The sequence below is a fragment of the Vombatus ursinus genome, unplaced genomic scaffold (genome assembly GCF_900497805.2).
Source record: "Vombatus ursinus unplaced genomic scaffold, bare-nosed wombat genome assembly UNPS02008872.1, whole genome shotgun sequence".
Taxonomy (NCBI): Eukaryota; Metazoa; Chordata; class Mammalia; order Diprotodontia; family Vombatidae; genus Vombatus; species Vombatus ursinus.
Genome location: NW_020948650.1, coordinates 2,565 through 25,703, shown reverse-complemented (window position 1 = coordinate 25,703; position 23,139 = coordinate 2,565). Strand labels below are relative to the sequence as shown.

General features: G+C 35.9%; 1 protein-coding gene across 3 annotated transcripts; it reads right to left on the bottom strand.

Annotated features, from left to right (window-relative positions):
- Positions 1–8,529: 8,529 nt before the first annotated feature.
- LOC114034260 (mitotic checkpoint protein BUB3) lies at positions 8,530–19,697 on the bottom strand. 3 transcript variants are annotated; one of them, XM_027849857.1, is made up of 8 exons: positions 19,430–19,582; positions 18,886–19,080; positions 18,045–18,114; positions 15,883–16,034; positions 13,481–13,639; positions 11,600–11,777; positions 11,102–11,318; positions 8,530–8,900 (listed from the first exon to the last, which is right to left on the bottom strand). In XM_027849857.1, the coding sequence occupies exons 2-8, from the start codon at positions 19,078–19,080 to the stop codon at positions 8,891–8,893; spliced, it is 981 nt and encodes a 326-aa protein (XP_027705658.1). In that variant the 5' UTR covers positions 19,430–19,582; the 3' UTR covers positions 8,530–8,890. The 3 variants fall into 3 exon arrangements, with proteins under 3 accessions (XP_027705658.1, XP_027705657.1, XP_027705659.1); XM_027849856.1 differs by lacking the exon at positions 19,430–19,582 and adding an exon at positions 19,604–19,697 and having other exon boundaries at positions 8,536–8,900; XM_027849858.1 differs by lacking the exons at positions 8,530–8,900; positions 19,430–19,582 and adding an exon at positions 19,604–19,697 and having other exon boundaries at positions 11,098–11,318.
- Positions 19,698–23,139: the final 3,442 nt, after the last annotated feature.

Below are 23,139 nucleotides of genomic sequence, written 5' to 3'. Positions count from 1 at the left end.
TTATAAAGAAGTAATCAAAATTATTTTGTGCTAATTAAAAAAAAAAAACGGAAAAGCAAAACCAAGAAACAAATGAATACTGTAGACAAATGAATTCAATAAGCATTTAGTAAGCATCATTATGTGCCCAACTCTGTGCTAAGACCTGGAGATACAAAGAAAGGGGGGGGGAAGGGTAGGGGGAGAACCAGTCCCTGGTTTCAAAGAGATCAGTCTAATGGAGGGGAAGAGACAATATGCAAACAACCATGTACAAACAAAGTAATCAACAATGAGAAAGCACTAGCATTAACAGAGATCATCAGGAAAGGCTCCTTGCAGAAAGTGGCATCTTAGCTGAGACCTGAAGAAAGTCAAGGAATCAAGGAGACAGAGATAAGGATGTAGGAGTATTCCAGGCATGGTGGACAGCCAGTGAAAATACTCATAGTTGGGAGATGGAGGGTCTTGTATAAAGAACAACAAGGCGATCAATGTCACATGATGGCAGAGTTGGTAATGGGGAGTAAGGTGTAGGAAGACAGGAAAACTAGGAAGTGGGTAGGTTATAAAAGGCGTTGAACACTAGATGACTCCTGTTTCTATCTGTGTTTGTCACCACTGCTCTATAATACAGAAGCAGGTCTAGGACAGAGTCCAGAGGCACACCCATCGTTGGTGTGACCGTGAAGAAGCTCCAGCAAATAAGACTGAGAAGGAGCAATCAGACAGAGACCAGAAGGAGAATCAGAAGACAGGAGTGTCACGAAAACCTAGAGGAATAAAAATACCAAGAGGTTCACTGACAATCAAAAAAAGCAGCAGAGAAGTTTGGTAAAGTTTGAGAAAATGCGACAGATCATAGGTAACTTTGGGGAGAGCAATTTATAAATTTATACATAATGACTACAATAATACAAATTAGAACAACACTAAAAGACCTAAGGAATCAGATTAAATACAATGGTCAAGCTTAGTTTCCGAAAACTAGTAATGAAACAAGTTCTTCCTCTTGGAAGTTAGTGAAATGTTACATGTATGCAGTCATACAAAGTTGCTATGTCTGGTTTTACATAACTATTTTTTTTATAAGAGGGGAAAGTGAGTATAACAGGGGAAGATACTGGCATAAAAAACACATCAGTAATACTTTAAAGAAGAAAAAAAATGCCTTCTGAGATCATAGTTTTGTGTTCTTCCTTCTCTCTCTGTTTTACTCCTAAACCTATTCACAGAAATCTCAGAGTTGGAAGATGCCTCAGAAGCTTGTGATCTACCTCTTACAAGAATCTTTCTATAACAGGGATTCTTAACCCAGGATCTGTGAACAAGATTTTTTGAAAAAATACTTTGATAATTTTATTTCAATGTAACAGGTTTCCATTGTAATCCTATGTATTTTATGCATTTAAAAACATTACTATGAGAAAGGGCCCAGAGGTTTTACCAGACACTGCCACAAGAGTCCATGCCACAAAAAAGATTAAGACCATCTGTAACATCCCCAAAAAAGGGGCATCTATTCTTCTCATAAGACTTCCACTGAGAAGTAATCTCTCAAGTAGCTCATTCCAGTAATGGTAGTGCTAATCATTAGAAAGTTATTCATTACAAGAAGTTGAAATCTGCCTCTGCAATTTCCAACAACTTCTTGTAATTCAGTTTTCTCAGACTAAGCAGAACAAATCTACCACCACTTGCATGAATGAAGTCCTCCCTTCCCTACTTTATTGATCACTAATGTTATCTCCCTTCTTCAATTACCTTGTATTTAACTGAATCTATGTTGGACGACCCAGTAGAATAAAAACTCCTTAAAGGCAGGGACAATTTTGTTTTTGTCTTTGTATTCCCAGCACTACCACAGTGCCTCACCCATAGTCAGCACTTAATCATTGTGTTAATTGAATTAAGTACTTATGAGTCATATTATAAAACTAGCCAAGCAGATTCAGAGTTTAGGATTTAATAAATTTAACATGCCACCTTCAGCAGATTTAACAGTAAAGCTAGATAACTATGTATCAAAATGACAATAGAAAGTACAGCATCTTTGATTCCTACAGGCAAACAAAAAGTTGATTTACATTTGATAAAAAGTAAAAAACTAACAACACACTGAATTTTCTGTCATCCAGCACATGGACTAGGTGTCAACTCACTGTCCATGCAGACACCTCCACTGCTGCCTATTTGCAGGAAAGAAAATCACAACCAGCCAAAATTCAGCCAGCAAGCTAGATGAAATACATGACCACTAAAAAATCCTTTTGTACCTCTATCATCCATGTTCCTTAGGATTTGGAAAGTGTAAGAATCTTTAAAAATCAGTTAGTCCGATATTTTACAGATGAAGAAAGGGAGGCCCAGGGAGGTAAATTCCTTGTCCCACATCACGCAGGAGCAGAGCCAATACTGGAACTGGATCTTATGGTTCCAAATCCTGAGTTTTCTCTTGTACAGCACTGCCTCTTGACCTATCAAACCACCATTCACATTTTTGTGGCACCTGAGTGTTTGCAAAGAGGCCAGAGATGTACATCTAGAAGAGGTTGGGCCATCACGTCATTAAGAGTGAGGGCCAAGGGATGGTAGACAGCCCCATCAAGTGTCTAGAGACTTGGAGGAATTCACCTAGCACACTGGGTGGACAGAAGACTGGGACAGGAGTCCTGTGGAAGCACTGTCTTGTGAGGGTTATAATCTACATGGTCAAAATGAGGACGATTTACAAAGTACTCTCCTCACAAGTCTATGAGGTTAGCTTGTGCAAGGGATTTTCTCTAGGCAAAGAGTACTAACCTTGGATACCATATTACAGTGTGAAATAACGAATGGATCATCCAAAACTTCAAAAGGAATGTTGTTCTTCTCTGGCTCAGGAGATAGGGGTAAGGAAACAATGGAAACAAATCATCCCTGAGCTCCTTAAGAACACACAGCTGGTAGTAAGAAAATCTTCAGGAGCCAAGTTATTTTGAGAATTATAAAGTGATGTTATAACAAGGTCAGAGCAGAAGTCTAGGTACACAGGTTTTATATTACTGCAATAGGCTATAATAAAGTCCTATAAAGCAGATGAAAGGCACTTTGTTACACTGAAAAAGCAAACTTAGGTGTTTTGAGACCAGTAAGTATAATTAATACAGCTTCTCCAACTGGTGTAAACTTCATATAAAGTTGTGAATTTGCATAGCTAAGTATGGTCAGAGGTGAAAAAATATTTCTTGGAAATAATGAAACAAAACAATATAGTAAAATAAAATTAAAGAAAATAAATTCTCTCACATACTCAACCTAGATTCCACATTACTGAATAACCGTAGTGCTTAGTGTACCCATGGTCAGGAGTAGGGGAAAGAAACATAAGACAGTATCCTTTCCAAAGGTAATTTTCTTACTCTATTGTTATTTCAATCAAGTCATTTAAAGGCCATGTGATGGAATACTGCATTTGATTTATAGTAAAACAAATCCTTGTATACTAAAAAGTTTAGTACCAAAGTTTTTGTTGTCAAAGGATGAGTTATATTAATTAAATGAACAAGCTAAGTCAAGTCATTTCTCCCACACCAATTACAGCACATATAAATCACGGTAGAAAAGTACTACCTCAAAAACTTTTTCCACCAGTAGACAAAATGCTTCCCAATGAAGCAGGTACTTTGCCACAATCCCAGGACAAGTTCTGTGGGTATCCTTCTAAAATGAAAGCATTGTTAAAGCATGCCACTGATCAATGAAAAGGGGCCTTTGTACATAATGGGCAAATTGGTATCTTGCAGCCACTAAACTCTGCAACTTTCATTTCTTTTGGCACTGGTACCAATCAAAGTAATGTTGTATGATGTCATTTTTAAAGGAAACTGCAGCAACTAGTCCTAATGGCTTAAATCAGTACTTTCCAAAGTGAGAGATGGGCTACCCAAAGACATTTCAAAGGGTAAGGTGGGGAAGTCAAGGGAGAGAAGGACCATGAAGCCAGATCTATAGTTTATATTAGATGACAACACAGATATATTTTCATACGGCTATTTCATTTGAGAATTCGTGACAAGCCTTTCTATCCTGACAGGATACAACCTGTTGGATTATGCAAATTTTATCTTTAAAAACAGATTATATCCCATCTTATAAAAGAAAAAAAGACCTGTTATTTATAATAGCAAAACACTACAAATCCGTTTCTCCAACAATCTGAAACAAAATAAATGATAAATATAAAGACCTACGAAATAATACAGAAGAAAACAAACTAAGTAATATACAAACAGGCTAAGAATACATAAGACTAACAGCAGCAAAAAATGTTTAGAATAAAAAACAGTAGACATATAAGCAAGTAGAACATCATTTTGTTAAAATTGATATGCCCGATTTAAAACATTTTGAACAAGTTTAAGTTTGTAATGTTCCAGAAGTAATGTGTATTTGAATGTTTACTTTGTGGACAGCTACTAAGTTTGAAATTTTAAAAAAATTTCAGTTGTGGCAGGTTTGAAGACAAGGTATATCTGGTATAGCAAAGTGTAACATCAAATCTTCACCCCCAACTCCTCCCTTATCTTTTTAATGATGGCTAGTTTTGCATGAAGGTAACAGTGGTAGCTCACCTAACCAGTGACTGCCTCCTCTAAAACCTTGATGATTCTTAATCTTTTTTTCCCCAATAAATGACTCTCTAGCTTCTTTAGCTTCCTTTTCCCACATCGTTTACTATTTTTACAAAGAAAACACACTACAAACATTTAAGCATTAAATATCCATAAATGTGTTTTTATAATGCTAGGGAAAAAATGTTTATGAAAATCAAAAGCACCAAAGTATGGGAGGAAGAAGTTAACTGTAAACTTTCTTACAAAGAGGGCAAGAAATGAACAGTACAAAAATGAGAACTATACTTCCTACATAGCTTCCTAATCTTCATTAGTACTAGGTCACTGAGCTAAGAAACACAAGCATGAGAGTTCCCTGACAAATTTGGCCAAATACTTTTAGGCTTGAAACATTTTCAGGGAAATCATTAATGATTGTCCAGGAGGCTTAGATATATGGAATATTCCTGAGATAAAAGGAGATTCAGTTTTCATGATGAAAAATTGTCTCATATAAACATTTAATTGTCATATTTAATATTTTAGGGAGAGAAATATTAGCATTTTCTCATAGAATACCTATTTAGATAACACAGAAAAAGGTTCTGCAAAACATGGTTTAACAATACTGCTGTATCCTATTCAGCTTCCTAAAATTCCTAAGTGATAGTGAGGCATAGAGGCTAAGTGAATTGCCCAAGGAGACAAAGATACTAAGTGGAAGGGCTATGATTCAAACTTGGGTCTCAATTTCTACAACTGTAAAACGGAAATAACAACATGACCTATCTCCACAAGGTTGCTGTAAGCATCAAATGAGATAATTTATGTAAAGTGCCCTGGTGGATCCTCAAGTAGCATATAACTTATTATGGACTTGCTAATAATAAATAACACAGATATTCTGACTTACTATTTATTGCCTCATGTGAAATTAGACATTGAAAAATGGGTAGAGTTAAACAGAAACAAAAGGAAATGATATTCCTGGCAGGAAGAAAAATTTGAGCAAAGACTTAAAGATTCATGAATGAAGACATGGTTTAGGGAAGAGTAAAAAATAGTATTTAATATCGGGAGTTGTGGAAGATACTTAGATGGACTGATTTATAGACAGCCATAAATGCCTAAGTATAGTATAGCCGATGAGTCCTTACTCAATGGACTAGGGGGCTAAGAGGTGGGGAGGGAATATACCAGTGGATCCCTAAATCAAATGTCATTTCAATGTCCCCTTCCTTAGTTTGCTCAGTTTCCTATTTAACTATGCTTTGCTCCCAGAGACACTCTATTTTCCCATTCTATTCTGGAGCTGTTTTAACCCCTCCCTTCTCCTCCAGATCTTCAAGCTCTGAGGGAATTAAAAGAATTTATCATAACAAGGTTAGGTGCTCCTAATATAGATATGCAAGAGAGCCCATTTTGAGGATTTTGAACAGATCAGCAAAATAATTAAGGCTTTTTACTATTAACTATTATAATAAAGATTAATCATGTGGTTTAAGGAAAAGGAATTATCTTCAGCATTTTGGAAGGCTGAATTATATTTCCAGACATTAACATACAACTGTAATTTTTTTTAGTTTTTTACCTTCTCCTCCATCTGGAGCATTAAGTGTGGTATGGGGAGGTAGAGAAACCTAGTTGAGCCAGAGATAAAGTAGGATTGGCGGGGGGGGGGCGAGGAGGGAGGATGGAATAGAACACCAAAAATTGTACAGCTACCAGGAAGCTCCTTAATTGGGCCTAGGATTTTAGAAGAAGCAAATAAATTCAGTCCAGAGCACTAAGATGAGAAATATCTATCTTCAACATGAGAGAGTCCATTAATCTCACAGTAGGCCAGAAAGGGAGAAAAGATCAGGGTATAGCCCTCTGACCCTAAAAAGAATTACAAGGAAAAGTTAGGTCTGGGAAACTTTAGCTAGAAAAGAGATTTGCAAGTTCCAGACACCACCCAGTCTGAGTAATATTTGTAGACACATTTTTAAGTACCTAGCAACCCTAACTTTGTTTTTTGTATATAATGCTCCTTTACTGTGTGAAAATACTTTTCTAGAGTATGTGGTGAAAGGGGTAATACTGGAGAAGAGTGGGTGCCAGAATTGAACACTATAATATGATGACGGTAGCACACAAGAGGACATTAAATTACAACAGATCTCTGAACTCAGGGAAACAAGATAAGATGGTTAAGGAAGTTCACTCAAGGAACCTAAACTGGAGTTTAGAAAGTTTTAGAATGAAGAAGCAAACCCTCTAGCCCAAAGATTCTCTTAATCAGTTCCAAAAAAATGTTGCTGTAACCACATATAATCTCCAGATGTGATATGTGAAATGAACTGGGAGACATAAAGGCAAAAATGACCAGTTAGAAAAATACTGCAATAGTCCAGGTATAAAGTGATAAACCCTTTGACAAAGTTAAAAGGAATAGAAGAAAGGATATTATGAGTTCTTAGGGTAGAACTGATAAGACTTGATGACTGGCTGGAAACAAGAAAACAGCAAAGAATAAAGATGGCTCCATGGTCTAAAATCCTTTGATTCTAGACCTGAATGATATCACTTATGGAAGAGAAGAAATCTGGTTGAAGTGTAATGAATTCATATAGTAATAATTCAGAGTTAGAAGAAAACTTAAGGTATCATCTAGTCTAATACTCCATTTTGCAAAAAAAAGAAAACCAATACCTAGAAAGATTAGATGACATTCCCACAAGTTAGTAAGTGGCAGATTCAAGATCTGAACCCTTTAAAAGCAAAACAGCTACATGGAAATATAAAGCATTTCTACAATGCATTTTACAATGTATTCTGATAATGAAATGTTACAAAGTATCAAACACCACTACATTAAGGGTCACAATACTGTACAATGTCTACTTCAATTACATAATTATCTTTATTATTCAGCATCTTATGGAGGGAAGGGATATAATTCATTAATCTAGTTAAATACTTTCATCCCTTTATTTTAAAAATCAGGAAAAAGACTGAGGTTGTGACTTACCATGGTCACTCCAAACAGCCTCCTATCCACACTTCTTACACTCAAAAAACAAAAACTAAACCAAACAATAACCATAACAATGGAGGCCAATCAAACATATTGCTGATAGTATAAACCTCTCCAAAAAAGAATTTTCCTGAAGTAGATTACATCTTGGTTAATATAATTATCTGGTATTTCAAACTATACATCACATTATTGACTTTGAACGGAGGGGGAGAGCCATTCTACCTTTAATTCCATAATATTTATTGACCACCTACACTATGACACATGACTGCGCTAATCACTGTAGGAAACATACAAAAATAGCAGAAAATTCAAATTGGAATAGATAAAAAAATACTGATTAAAAAACTTAACTCTAAGGTCCTATACATGTTTTATATTTTATATTTACTCAAATGGTTTCAAAAATATTTTAAATTACAGCAAAAGATTAATATAATTAAATTAGACCCATCAATGTGTTATAACATTTGCCATCCCTCAAGGTTTTTTACTTAAAATATGATGGCTAGGTATATGTCTCTTCAGGCAAATGCAAGGATTTATGCTTCTACTTGAATACTATACTGGAGATACTAAAGAAGTGAAGAAAAAGGTCACTGATTCCACAAGTTCCAAAGCCCAGTTTGAGAAGCTGAACAGTTGGGTGCAGAGCTCAGCTGTGTACAAAGCAGAATGCAAACCTGACCTGCACAACAAGGATATCGAAGTTCAAGAGACATGGATGATAGTAGTAGTAGAGTTTCAAGGGATCATTTTTTCCAGGATTGCACCCCAAATGTATATCAGAAGTGAACATAATTAAAATGGAATTAATTGTAGCTCCAAAGGGGTAAAATATAGCCCTATCACGCTCTTAAAAGGGGCAATTTTGCTTTCTGGTGGCCTTATAATGCAGATTCTACTAATTTCCAAATTTTAAAATATGCAACATTTTAAAACAGTTTCTGAAACTGATTTATTAAATAGGAAATAGATGGCACAGTTCATGTTACAAATAGTCAAGCTGCTGGGGGGTGGGGGGAGAGAAGAAGGGGAGGATAAAAATTTCCAAATAGAAATTTCTTTTCAGGTTACAACACAAGAACACAGAGTCCTGATTCTAAAATTTTTTTAAAAGCGCTAAATTGTACACATACAGGTTTCTTTTAAGACAAGGGAAAAGAAAGAAATCCAATGACAAAAGAGTTCATATCCATATTTACTATAAATTATCCCTTAAGGACAAGTATCTTTTGTAGGAAGTACACAAAAACTTTCCACAGAGAAGCCACACTTCCACAAGATGATTAGATTAGGTAGACCTGCAATGAAGAAAATACATTTCAATAGATGGTTTGAAGGCTTACACTAACTTTCTATTGAAATTAATACTTGTAAAGTAAAAGAATACTACCTCTCTGTTAATAAAAAGTTATGAGGAAAAAATGTATCAAGAGTCAAGTAGATTTTTGGTTAAAACCAAATACTATTCAAAAAGATATTCTTTTTGCCCACATTAAAAAAATAAATAAAGCAAAACTGGCTTCTAAATTTAATAAATGAAAATGCTACTAGATAAGCAGCAGAAATAAGCCGAAATTAGTGCTTATTTTTGAACAAAATTATAATTAAATGAATTTCATTCTCACTACAATTTAAAAAATTCTTAATCACCAGACGCTAGGCAACTGAAACGGGCACAAGAATCATATAAATGTCAGAACAGTATGCAAAACTCATTAATGTTTTCAAAAATTCACTTAGAGATAGAAACAGGTCCAAATAGATGCCTGTCTAAATGTACTGCAATTACGTTACAATTATTTTCCAAATACACAGATATGCTCTGTCTTTTCTCAGCTCATTACTGACTCAAACAATTTGCCCTTCTGGGATCAATTGTTTGCTAATAAATAATTGTTTACAGTCACAAAATGATGTTATGAGGTTCTTATTAGTTTTCCTTCTGCACCCTAATAAGATTGAAAACTAGCTGATTCCCAAGAGTCTAACCTTAACCTCGCTTTGTTTAAAAGCCCAGGAAATGATGAACCATCTGCTTCAGAAAATAATGGAGAGCCAAGAGGAAATATTGTTTAATTGTAGATTAACCTCCTCATGAGGCAGAGTGAAGCAGCTTCAGAATTAGCAACTATAAGCAGCAAGGAAAACAAATAGCACAGGAGGCTATCTCTTTATTATTTAATGTCTAGTAAAAAATGTGGGGAAGTTTTCTATATTCTTACATTTCTGTTCAAACAGTGCCACAAAACTCAAATTTCATACAGTTTGCAAAATCCAAACAGGAATATAATCAAAAGCACAGCCATTCTAACTCTGCTTTTCAAAATACCTTTACTATAGCAAATAATTCCATGACCTTTAGATAGTAAATCAAAAAAGCTTTTTTGCCATTTAATTTTTTTGTAATTTTTAAGTAGATATTCGCTTCTTTGTTAATTAAGGCAGCCAAGTGTTTTGCCATTAGCAATGTGACATTTAAAGTCAAATTCTGTTATACACATGATTTCCTAGAAGTTGAAAAAGGGAAAGAACTTTATGAAATCAATGGCCAACCACAACAAAAGAATTAGAACAGGTTTTGGTTAAGCAAGAACACAGCTTTTACTCAACAAGCCTCAAATTCTATCGCTTTTAAATCATGACCAATAAAGCACAGAGTGTTTATTTTGCCACTTGCCAGAATAAACTTTAACTGATGAGGATGACAAAAAATAAATTTAAATTTATAAAATTACTAGAAATCAAACTGCAAAATTAACTTCAACAACTATCTCTGAAGCACCTACTACATGCAGCCAGGCCCCCACATTAGGTACTATGGGAAATACAAAAATGCATCATACTGAACTATGTTTCGCATATCTAAACTTAATAATATTTCATACTTAAGTGTTGTTTCCTTTTTTCATCTAATCAAATTATTCCAAATAAAAAGCTTTTCTCCACTGAAATATATGCAGCCTCTTTAAGACATCATGAAAAGACTAAGACATCTTTTATCAGATTTTCAAAACTCGGGAAATTAACTATTCCAGGACAGGGCAAATAACCTTTTTTATTTTCAGTAAGCCCTATATTCATACAATTCCTATAAATATTATAGGGAAATCATCTCTAGAGAGGAAAGATTTAACACTTCACATTCTTAAGTCTCTTAAATAGAAGAACGTACTTAACTAAATTATTCTTGAATTCTTCAACCTAATTTTGCAGCAATGAGCTAGTATTAACTCCAGAGATTCAAATAATGGTGCCTTTTCAAGAAGAATAAGAGTTTGACATTCTTCTCTACAAAACAACTAGGCACAATTTTATCCATCATACGTCTATCAACCTACGGATATTGAAAGCTTGGGAGAACAAGATAAAATCAACTCCAACCCTATAGTCAGCTGTACTATCTATCAGGCATCAACAACGCTATTCATGAATTTGGAAAAATTAATAAATTCTAGGATGAATGCAAGAAAAGGCTCAAATACAGGTGAAGCATACTCACTTGGGTTTTGTTTCTGCATCTGTCACTTGGCGAATGAAGATACCATCTTCAGGATGTTCAGTGTCATCCATTTCATACATATATGATGATGCTATTGCAAGTGTGGTCCCATCATTACTGAAGGCAAGAGATGCTATGCTAGTGGGATACCGATGGAATTGGCACAATCGTTTCTTGTTGAATGGATCCCAAATATTAACAAATCCATCAGATCCACCTGTGAGCAGTTTCAAAATAAATTCATTATTTCTGAATGTCAACCACAGAAATGCTCCTTATGATTAGTATACTTATTGAACAAAAGTTAAATAACCAAGAAAATATCCCTATCGTTGCTTTTTTGGTCTCAGAATACTTTCATAATATAACATGCAAAGAAATGAAATTTAAATATTAAATACTCAATGTTCTAGAATTATCAAAAATATTTGTTAAAATGGAAAATTATTTAAGATAACAATAGCAGTATTATAAACTATATTTTAATAAGTAATTTACCTGTAGCAAATGTGTTGTGAATGTTGTGAAAGGAAATGGCATTGACAGGATAAATCTGCTCAATATTATTTTCTTTTAGTCTGTGACATTTGAATGCATATTTCTTCTTCTGTACCTCAGGACTTGGGTCCAAATATTCAACTGCCACTCGGCCTTCAATAGAGCTTAACACATAACCCTGCCAATAAGAATAGAAAAAGTGTAAAAATCTAGTTAGTTTACTTAGTGTTATTTTCTGAATCCAACACAAACAAAAGGTAGATATATCAAGATATAAATGGAATGCTGAGAAAGGCTGGTGATCCAGTTAATGTAATTCCTGAAGTTAAACATCAATGCTTTCTACTCAAAGCAAAACTGGGTTTCTACATATTTGGGTAGTCATCAGTGCCTGGTACATAGTAAACACAACAAATGTGTTGATTTCTCAGGCAAATATAAATTCTGATTAAGTGCTTTAATAGTACTTCTTTGTGATACTGGGAAAAGTCAGCTAGACTGATATAAAAAGATTCAAATCTGATGAAGAAAGCATCTTTCAAGCTCAATGCTTCACTTCTGAGAAAAACACACACATATTACCAGTCTCAAATAGTAGGAGAATCTTCTCCTTTAGTGGTGATATCACATTAATGCCTATACAAACAAAGAATAAAATTTTGGAGATAACAGATTTTCCTACCTGTGAAACGGCACTTAGCTCATAGTAGACACTTACTAAATGACACACAGTAGGTGCTAATAAATCCTTATTCCCTTCCCTTTTCCCTAATAAGGGATCCAGCTCTGTATATAATCAATTAAAATTCCAAACATGTCATGAAATTTAAACTTTTTGTTTAAAACTTTGGAAAGCTGGTTCCATTTTTCAAAATTTTCCCCCTACTTCCTTTTCAAATTAGAAAATGTCAAAGATGAAAGAAAAAAGAAATGTTTTGCTTTTCAAAATGATCTTTTAAAATACAGTTGTATTCTAATCTAAATTAAATGTTATGCTCCTGAAGAGTTTAATGTAAAAATTAAATTTACTGGATGTTTTCCTATTGCTTTCAATTCTAAAACTGGAGATTTTCCTACAGAAAATTCCTGGGTTAAAGGAATGAATACTTAAAAATCAAAAATGATCATTTTCTGCTTAAAAAAAGGAAGGCAAACATTATTTGAAGGCACACGGTCTGGTGTACCAGTGTATGACATGATATGGGAACTCCAGACTCCATCACCAAAGAAGCAGTCATGGAATGTTGGTTAAAAAGTCTATCCAAAGATGGCTGGCTTATACTTGCTACTCTTCTTAGAAAAAGTTTCTTGCTAAACAAATAAGTGGACCAATCTAATTGCAAAAAAAGTTCATCACATTACTAATTCATCTTAAAACTTTATGGCTATATTTTTAGTTGGCATACATGTAGTCCTAAAGCTAAAGACTTTAAAGTCCCAGACTTCATGAATTAAATGAGCCAATCTTAGAAACAACAATGGAAGGAGGCTGTACCACATAACAGTAACTGTAGCAATATTATGAGAGGTATATGTTGGGAAGGAGTAAGAGTTTTGTCTATCCTGTTATCAACCTTTGTTTTTATCAAAAACTTTTGAAGACTGTACAGGGAAAGTAATTAAGGCAGTTTTAGTGCAAAAGCAGTCAAAGATGGCAAGATTGTGCAAAATTCCAAGTTTCAATCTGAGTTCTGACTCATAAATTCTAATAAAACAAAACCGAATACCTGAGTTGCAGCTCAAATATTCCAGAAATTTCACTATTAGGTACACTCAGATTAAGTCTTTAACCAATGTATTTGCTTTAAAATGTTATTTTAAAAATCACTAAAGGAGAATGCACATATTTTCAATATTTAATGACATTTAAAAGATCAGTACCTGCTTATTTGGAAATGCTCGTATGCAACGAGTCTGGTACTTCAGACTAGACTCTCTTCTCTGCTGCACATATCCCATATTCCTCAAGTCCCATACCAACACTCTCCGACCAGCTGTCCCCACAATTAATCTGTCTCCAGACACAGAGAGCGTGTAAACCTTTTAAAGGATATCAAAAATTACTACATACTGTCATTTTGTACATGACATTTTTATCCCAAAGCTAAACACATTTAATCAGAGCATTAAAAATCAGCAGACCAGGCCCCAAATTTTGAAAAGATTGAGGCAAAGTGCTTTCAGTCAGTTATGAAACATATCACATGTACAACAGCTTTTGGTGTTTCAAAGCAAGTAATTCTCATAAAACAGCATATCTTTATTGTTATCTTATAAAGTATATATAATATGCTCTGGCCAATTACCATTTACTAAAACCAAATCACTTAAAATTAAAACTAACTGATCTAACATTGCCTTTCTAAAAAATTCTTCACATCCAAATTATTCTACAAATAAAAACAGAAAACTATGCAAGCTAATATCCCAGGAAAGATAGTTTAAAAAAAACAACAACACTAATTCAGGCTCAGAAATGCCTTATGATGGCTTGAATTTTTTTTAAGAAACCAGAAGTTCTTTTATGAACTTTTCTTTAGATCTGAAATTTTCTTCCACAAATTATTAAAAACTTAGGACTTTCCAATCTATTCACCTTAATTAAGATGGTTTTGGATGTGTTTTATTTCCTGAAAGCAAATACGTAGCACATTTTAAAATACTATATTAAAGTCAAACATCAAATAGAAATAAACAATTCTGTAAAAACAAATTATTTTAAATACAGAATTTAGCCACTTAGCTGTTCTTTCCAAAAACTCACTTCACAGGCCAATACAGTTTAATATGACAACTGTTTGAACCTTCAGCATTTGTAATTTTAAAAAGGAACCAAAAAATCATGGATATTTTTGAATACTCCATGTTCAAAACTGCTTGGTAATAACTTGTCAATGAAATCAGTCACATGTACCAAGCTATGTTCAACAATTCAGTGGTCCTCTAAAATGGCATCTTAAATTTGTACCTTCGTCACATTAGCTGAAGCAGTTACATAACTTAAAAATTCAAAAACTAAAAAACTGAACTATGAGGTTTTTATATTTCTGTAGAAAAAGAAATTTACCACAGACTTATCAATAGAAAATTAAAACAAAAAAGTTATACATATAACAGAACATTTAATAAGTTCTGTGAAATATCAAAGTTTATGAATCCAGAATCCAGTAAGAGCTCAATTTATAATAGTACAATCATATCAGGAATCTTATCTTAAATCTTTACTACACAGGTGACATAGGTTTCTAACTATGTTTCCTATCCCCAATGATCATAAATCAAGTGAAACCACTGTCATACTACTGAATAGGTGTATACATTTATCAAAGAAAGTATTAAAAAAAAGTGACATAATGAACCTTGCTGAACCAATAAGCAGCTTGATTCAATGTGGCTGTCCATTACATGATATTCTGTCAGCAATTTATCACAGCTCTTAACATGCTACATACAACTATAAATCAAAACTAGAAACAATGCAATTATTTTATTCTGAACAAAGGTCTTGCCAGAAGTAGATTCGACTGCAATGTGGCAAAAATAATGGCTCTTTAGACGCAATATAGTATATAATGATGGCTAACATGGTCTGAATAGTATATTTACACTAAAGAAATAGATTTAATTCAGGAATACCTTTATATTGCTAAAAACAATCTGTCTTTAAAATTAACTACTAACTGATAAAGTCTAACAAAGATGTAGAGAGAATGCTCAATCATCTTCTTCATCAGGCTTCACTTCCTGATCAAAGGGTTAAATTTTATACAAAAAGTTTTGATTTTAAAGAAGCCTTACACCTTAGTTTCCTAAGTATATCTTTTACTATTAAAAAAAGAACAGTAGCACACCTTTATCAGAAATTGCAATGATAGCCTATTTTACCCTTTTAACAGTCAATTCAAATGAAACCTCAGGTCACAAAGGAAAATGAGTGATGTTTCATCTCATTTTCTGCTTTGGGCATGTCGAACTCAATTTAGGACAATCGGCAGTCTTTGCTAAATGGCTTCTACTCAAATGGCAGCATGTTGTATCCCAACCCTGAGATGCAGTATGAAGAACGTAGGGAAGCATGTTTAAGTCAAGTTTTTTTTTAAAGCACAAAACTAAGACGAGATAAAAAGTCTTCCGGTCAATTTAAAAATGTGTTTAATTGGGTTTTAAAAGATACAGTATACTAAACCTCTACATATGAAGTCATTTTCAATAATAAATACATATCAAATCAATTTAACCTCGTTAAATATCATAATTTCTAACACTATTTAAAAAATACCTACCTTTTCTGGCTGAGAAAAGGTTCCTGCATTACAAGGAGTTCTGGGATCCCACAATTTAACTGTTTGATCCCAACTTCCAGTAACCATAACATTCACTTCTGGACAATATTCAACACATCTAATAGGTGCATCATGGGTTCCAACAAGATTTTCTTTTAAAAAAAAAAAGGGAAGGGAGGGGAAGAGAAACATCTAGCTTTATTGCCTCCACTAAATAGATTTCTCATAAGAACAATAAAATGTGCTATTTACAGTACGCGATAAATCAGTAGCAAAAACCATTTCACTGAAGTCTGAATACAAGAATAAATTTTTCTACAATCCAGAAACCAGCCCAGAAGTAACTCCCTCTCTTTCCCTCCCCCATAACCTATAGTATTTAATTTGTACTACTGATATGACACCACAGTCAGTCTATTTGGCAGCAGAAGATATCTATAAGATCATAAATGCTGTAATTGGCTATCTTTGGGTTCTTCTGTAGGTACACCAACCAAATACTTGCTCCTCAATAAATATTAGTTGAAAGATTTTGGTTTCCCTGGACTCTCACAAGGAAGTCTCAAATATAAACTAATACTATTAAAAAAAAAAACCCTTGTTTTCTACCTAAATTTTTTGTAGTTATTAGTTTTGAAGTTTTGGGGCCTGGGTCATCAGCATTCTATGCTTTCATTTAGCTTTCAAAACAGCTCAACTTTGGAAGATATACCTCCATTCTCGTTGTAAGCTTTGCAAATCATACATCAAAAGTAATTTGGGGAAACAAAAAGGGGCTACCAGTTTCAATAATTTCCTGATTCTAAATGAAATGAATCCTAAATGAACTGAAAACTTCTTTCCTACTCCCAAAAAATTATCATTCTACCATAGGCTGAAACCTTTAGGTATTTTCTAAATTGTTTTCAAATCTTGGGACTACAGACTTGTCTAAGCAAATCTGTATGGCCATATGCTAGAATACATATAATCTATAACATCAAGTGCTACCAAAAAAAAAAAAAAAAAGAGCACACGCTGGTAAAAAGCATAAGTGAAATGTATTTGTATTTACTCATGAAATATAATGTATTTACTCATATTTTACTTTGTCAAAATATTGTCTCTATCTCTATTCCGCTCTCCCTTTTATCTATTCCTAGGATCTTCTTTGAAGTACCCAAAAAATCTTTCCTATTTAATTATATGTACATATGTATGTAGGAATGTGTGTATATATGTATGTGTACATGCATACACACACACATATACATACATTTGTATAAACAAAGAACATTCTAAAAATCATCAAGCTAAAAAGCTTTGGGGCACTTCCCAAGCTCTGTCACTGACACACTGCAAAAATTTAGAACAGATATTTCAAAATATAGACCTCAAATTAAGTTTTCCTAATAATAGCTATCATATATATTTTCACTTTCAAGGTTTGCAAATCACTTCATATATATATTATTTCACTTGATCCTCAAAACAATTCTGAAAGGTAGTTGCTATTTTTATCCTCATTTTACAGATGAGAAAACTGAGGCTGAGGTTACATGACCTCCTCAGGGTCAAACAGCTGGTGTTTAAGGCAGGATATAAACTCAGGTCATCCTGATTCCAAGCCCAGAGTATCCACAGCACCACCAAGGTTCCTAGAGTAAAAGACTATGTTATTCACTTAAGAGTAAAATTTAGTACATTACGCAATTAGTGACTCAAATATAATTCGAGCACATTAGGCTTTTAAAATGCTCTAAGTATCAACACAGGGAAAGGAAATAGACACTTCCATTTCACAGATTTCAAAAGTATTTTTTAAATCAAAATTAATGAAAATAAAGTTAAACTTGCAAAGTTTCTCAAAATCCTAATAGGATGAAAGGCAATAAAAATGATCCAGATCCATCTAACTACAGAGGCAAAGACAAATACTTGGCAAGTCACGTAAAACTTAAGATGGGACTCAAATTTTATTAGTGAAAAAAAAAAGCATCAGACGGTCAATTTGAGAGCCATTTGAACTTTTTAAAAATAAATTTAAGCTTTAGTTGTAGCTATTCTATTATTACAAATACCTAAGCTACTTAGGATGCTACCTTGCTATAATAAAGAACCATCTACATCCTAAAAAGCTTATAAAATGAAGTACCTGAAAATGAGAAATTTTGCCAGCTTACCTTGATCAGTATTCAAATCATGCATTTTCAACTGATGATCCAATCCCCCACTCCAAGCATGTGTTGGATCCTGAAAAATGTCTTGTTTTGTTTTAGTTTTGAATGTATAACACTTCTAACAAGTTTTAAGATCTATAAACTTTAAGAACAACTATGTTATTAAGATAAACTTTGCCAACTGACCATTTTTTTTAAATGGAAGGTAACAAAGCAAGCATATAGTCAACTATAAAACAAAATAGTTTATTTTATTTACAAATGGCTGGGGGTAGGGGTGGAAATATAGAAATACTTCCAAAATTTTACTCTAAACCTAGGTTTCTTATTGTGGGATCTCTAAACTTTTTTTCTATCTTTTGATAACCGTGATTTAACATAATGTATTTCATTTATATGCCTATATATTTTACTTTACATATTAAAAACTAAACTAAGGTTCCTAATGGTGGGATAGCTGAACTTTTTTTAAGAAATATTTTGATAACTGCAATTTGATATAATACATTTTATTTATAATCCTATATATTTTACTTCATGCATTAAAAAACATTATTCTGAGGAATATATAGTTTTCACCAGATAGCAAGAGGGGTCCATGATACCAAAAAAGAAAAAACAAAGCCAAACCTGCTTTGTTTTTATGATTGCCTCCTTTTGTCATTCATAAGAATCCAAAAGCATTAAGAGACTCTTAAACAGTACTAAATACCCACACCCAATTTCTACATGGAATATCTCTGAGATTAAGTCAACTACCCCCAAAGATACTTAAATTATTTTCACCGTGATGGGGGAGTCAGAAAGCGTCCCTTAAAATAATATCTTTTATCTAAAAACCTACATAGAAAGCGCAGTCGAGAACGGCGCCAGTGTGCTGGTATTTGAGGCGCATGGTGTTGGCAGGGACATCGTAGAGCCGGACCGAAGTGTCCCAGGAGGAGACCAGCAGGAACTGGGATGTGTTGGGGCTGAACTTCACCGAGGAGATGCCATCTTCTGGAGGCTGGTTCAACTTGAACTCATTAGACCCGGTCATCTGTAGAATCAGACAGCAGAGGGTCAAACGGGGTCCCAGCCAACGGGGAGGGGGCGGGGGGAACGGCTCCGAATCCAAGCCCAGCAGGGCAGGGAACCTGAAGAGGGAGGACGAAAAAGCGGGGCTGGGGGGGCTGGGGTAACTGGGGTAACTGCAAAGATTCGGGCGGCGAGACCACTGCGCCTGCGCAAGGCTGGAACCAGGCGCGCCTTGGGCCCCCCCCCTCCACACACCCACCCCGAAGACTGTCCCTCACCCCGACCCCCCAGGGCCCGTCCAAACCGCTTTGGCCAGCACCCAGCTCGCGCCCCCTCGCCTCCTCTGACACCATCCAGACCTGGGCTCTCACCCCAGCCCTCTCCCCTCGCGGCCCGTCTCTTCGTCCGCTCCTAGACAGAGAAGGCGGTGGAAATCCCAACTGGCTCCCCTCCGGACGGCTCAACGAGCTCCATGCCCCGAGAGTCTCCCAAAAAACCGTAACCGTAGGCCCTCGGCGCCCCGTCACCTCGACTCCCCCGGCTACCTTGTCGTCCGCTCGCAGGCCACCGTCCGTTGCTCCTTGCCGCCTTCTTCCTCAGCGCTCTCTTTAAGGAACAAACCTCAGTGTGCGCCTCTGATTGGGCGGTTTCAAATACCAACGCCTAGTTCCAAGTCGCCGATTGGTCCGGGAGGCTGTCTCACGGCCTTCAACCAACACCATCCTGTTCCGGGTCAGAAGGAAGCATAATACCGCCCCCCCCGGGTCACAGGGTTTCATATTCACAAGAGTTGAGGAAACTGACTTCCTGTGATATCGAAACTACAATTCCCACCGTTCAATAAGAAGATTTGTGCCTCAGGCGCACGCGCCCCAGCCCTTGGCGTGTTGCATGTTGTGAAATGTAGTCTTTGGATGGTGGCGATAACTTCTTTTGTCCCTGGAGTTAAATGAGAAAGTGTGGAAATCACTGTAGCTTCCCCCTTTCCCTTGTTAATATCCAGAAAACGACACTTAACTTCTTAATTGTCAAGTTATCTCTTCATTACCAAATATGACACCCTTTTTTCAAACTTCAATGTTTTCTGACTCTCTTCCTTCTCCTCGATTTTCTCTCTCTTCCGTAACACTTCACTTGGTTCACCTGCTACTATTATCACTCAGACTTCTTTGCTGGTTTTTCAGCCATATTATACCCCTTAACTGTAGGCAGGCACCCCGCACCCGCCAGCCTCTGTCGGGGGCTTTCTTCTCTCTACACTCTCTAACTAGCTGACCTCATCATTAATTTTAAATGTCATCTCTCCCAGAGTTATATATCCTGCTCCAAGCTTCCTCCTGAACTTTTTTCACACATCTCCAACTGCTTATGGGACATGGGTGTCCCACAAGCATCTCAGTTGTGTCATAAACATGTCATGGATCCTTCCCATCAAAACACATCCTTTTCCAAAGTTCTCGGTCTCTTTTGAGTGCACCACCATTTTACCAATAAGCGAGCCTCATTCTCCTTGACTCCACTCTCTCTCACTCCATATTATCTAATTGGTTGCCAAATCCTATCATGTCTACTACTGAAATATTTCTCACATCTGTCTTCTCTCTACTCACAAGATTACCACCTCAGATTAGGCCATCATCTCTCCCTGAACAATGATAATAGCCTTCAGCTTTGTCTTTCTTCCCCAAATCATTCCCTTCTCCAATCTATAATTGACACAGCTGCCAAAATGATTATCCTACCCAAGGATGGGGAACCTACATATGGCTCTCTAGGTCCTCAAGTTTGACCCTTTGACTGAAACCAGACTTCACAGAACATTTGTTCTCCACCCCTGTAAACTACAGATCTTACCATGCCATTCTCCCACTCAATAAACTCCAGTTTTTCCCTACTGCTTCTAGGATCAAATGTATACTCCTCTGTCTGACATTGTGAAAGCCTTTTATAATCTACCTACAACCTATCTTTCATGCTTTGTTATACATTAGTATAATTAGTATAATCTCTAGCACATTACCATTTCCTTGCCTTTCTCCTAGCTGTCCCCCTTACCTGAAATGCACTCCCTCCTCACCTCCCCCTTTTAGAATCCCTGTTTCCTTTAAAACTCAGCCCAAGTGCCACCTTCTACATAGTCCTCCCTGATCTTCCCAGCTGCTAGTGCTCACCTTTCCCCCCAATAACTTAATATGCTATGTGTTTGTGTACTTATACATGAACACAATATCTTAGTGATAGGATCTAAGCTTCATGAGTTGAAGGACTGTTTTCATTTTTATCTGTCTTCCCAGTGCCTAGTACATAATGTAAAACAAATGTTTGTTGATTGTGTGACTCTGCTGGGTTCATCAATCCTATTTTATGAATGGAGCAGGTAAAGAGAAGAGGGACCACCAATTCCAATTGCCTGGATATTTTAAGAAACAGACTCCTTTTTGGTCTGCATTATCCATCATTCTCTGAAGTCTCCACTTCCCCATTAAACTGAACTCACAGAGTTCTTTTGTTGGGCCTAAATTAAACTGGTTTGATCTCACTAGATCTTGTCCTGAACATACAGCACTAGATTCATACTCTCTCTCTGTCTTCTCCTGTCTTGCTTTATTTTCTCTCTCCCCTTCCCCTTCCTCTGTCTGTCTATATGTCTCTGTATCTCTTTTGTTTCTCTATATGGAGTGTTCCAAGAGGACTAGCATGTTTGGTGTGAGGGCTTGCCAAGCCCTTTTCAGGGCTACTCATTCCTCCTTTGGTGTCTGTCTGATTCACCCAACTCTTACCTGTGGTTCCAAGAAGCTGTAGCATGAACAGCAACCACTCCCCAGTAAACCTTCTCAGCAGATGGGCTAAACCAGGTTGAGGATAAATGACAGGCCTCAAACCCATCAGTGAGTTAAAGGGGTTTCTACCTCAAGCATGTGAAGACTTCCCCCAGTAGAATGGACAGATGAGGACAATTTGTTACAATGACCAAGAAGGCAGCTGAAGCAGGCACTGCAGAGGGCTTAGACTGCAGGGATAGGGAACCTGCAACTTCAAGGCCACATGTGGCCCTCTAAATCCTCAAGTGTGGCCCTTCGACTGAATCCAAAATTCACAGAATAAATCTTTTTATTAAGGGACTTAGAGGTCCCACATGTGGCCTCAAGGTGGCAGGTTCCCCACCTCTGGCTTAGAGCTTACTCAGACATCAAAGGTGCCATGGTCATCCACTGCATCCCAGGCCATGGCAAATCATCCTGACCTTTGTCTTGCCACTAAACTTTGATGACTCTGGAAGAAAGAGTGAGGTTTTGTGCAACTCTGTCTCACTTAAATCCAATTCACTGGAAAGTCAAGACATCACAAGTGATGTCATTGGTCCTCTTCAAAATGAAAGACCAAAAACAACAACAAACTTTTCTCCACAAACACAAACATTTTTATTCCCCTCAATATCTCAATCTTGGTTTCCCCATTTTTCTGTTTGTCAGGAAGGGATCTGAGAAGATGGCTTTATTATTTTCATTGATCAGAATGATAGACCAAATCAAATCATAGACATCATCTAGTTCAGTCTTTTCCTTTTACAGATGAGGAAATTGAGGCTCAATGATGTGAATTGGTCCCTAGGGACACAGGACTAGTAAAGGGAAAATTCACCCCACATCTCCTGGCTCCTAACCCCTGATCATTGATCAAAAGGTAGTATGAAGATCATAGGACTGACAGCTGAAAGAGTATTTACAAATCACCTAGTCCCACCCATTTATGTTCAAAGTGATTCAGCTAGGGTTCAGAAGAGTTAAGAGACTTACCCAAAGAAACAGCTATTGGAGGAGGGAAGGTTTGAGGTCAAAATGAAAGAGGGTATTCAATGAAATATAATGTTTAAACTAAGTTCAAACACACAGTGTTAGGTACTCTTACTTTTTTTTTTCTATTCATGCTATAAATAGATTTTTAAAAAAAGACCTTTCTATTCATTATAGTGGTGAAGTGCATATCTCACAATACTGTTGTGAGGATCAAAATGAGATAATTCATTCCAGTGCTTTTTAAAATTCAAAGTTCAATAAATGCCAACTGTCATTATCCTTAT

What these genes read in the sequence shown, in the direction of transcription:
- LOC114034260 (XM_027849856.1), bottom strand. Translation starts at nt 19,080, where the DNA reads ATGACCGGGTCTAATGAGTTCAAGTTGAACCAGCCTCCAGAAGATGGC. An exon ending in TGATTTGAATACTGATCAAG is followed by an intron (nt 16,035 to 18,044) that starts GTAAGCTGGCAA and finishes TTTTTTTAAAAG; the next exon opens with AAAATCTTGTTGGAACCCAT. An exon ending in TCACAACACATTTGCTACAG is followed by an intron (nt 11,319 to 11,599) that starts GTAAATTACTTA and finishes AACTGCTCACAG; the next exon opens with GTGGATCTGATGGATTTGTT.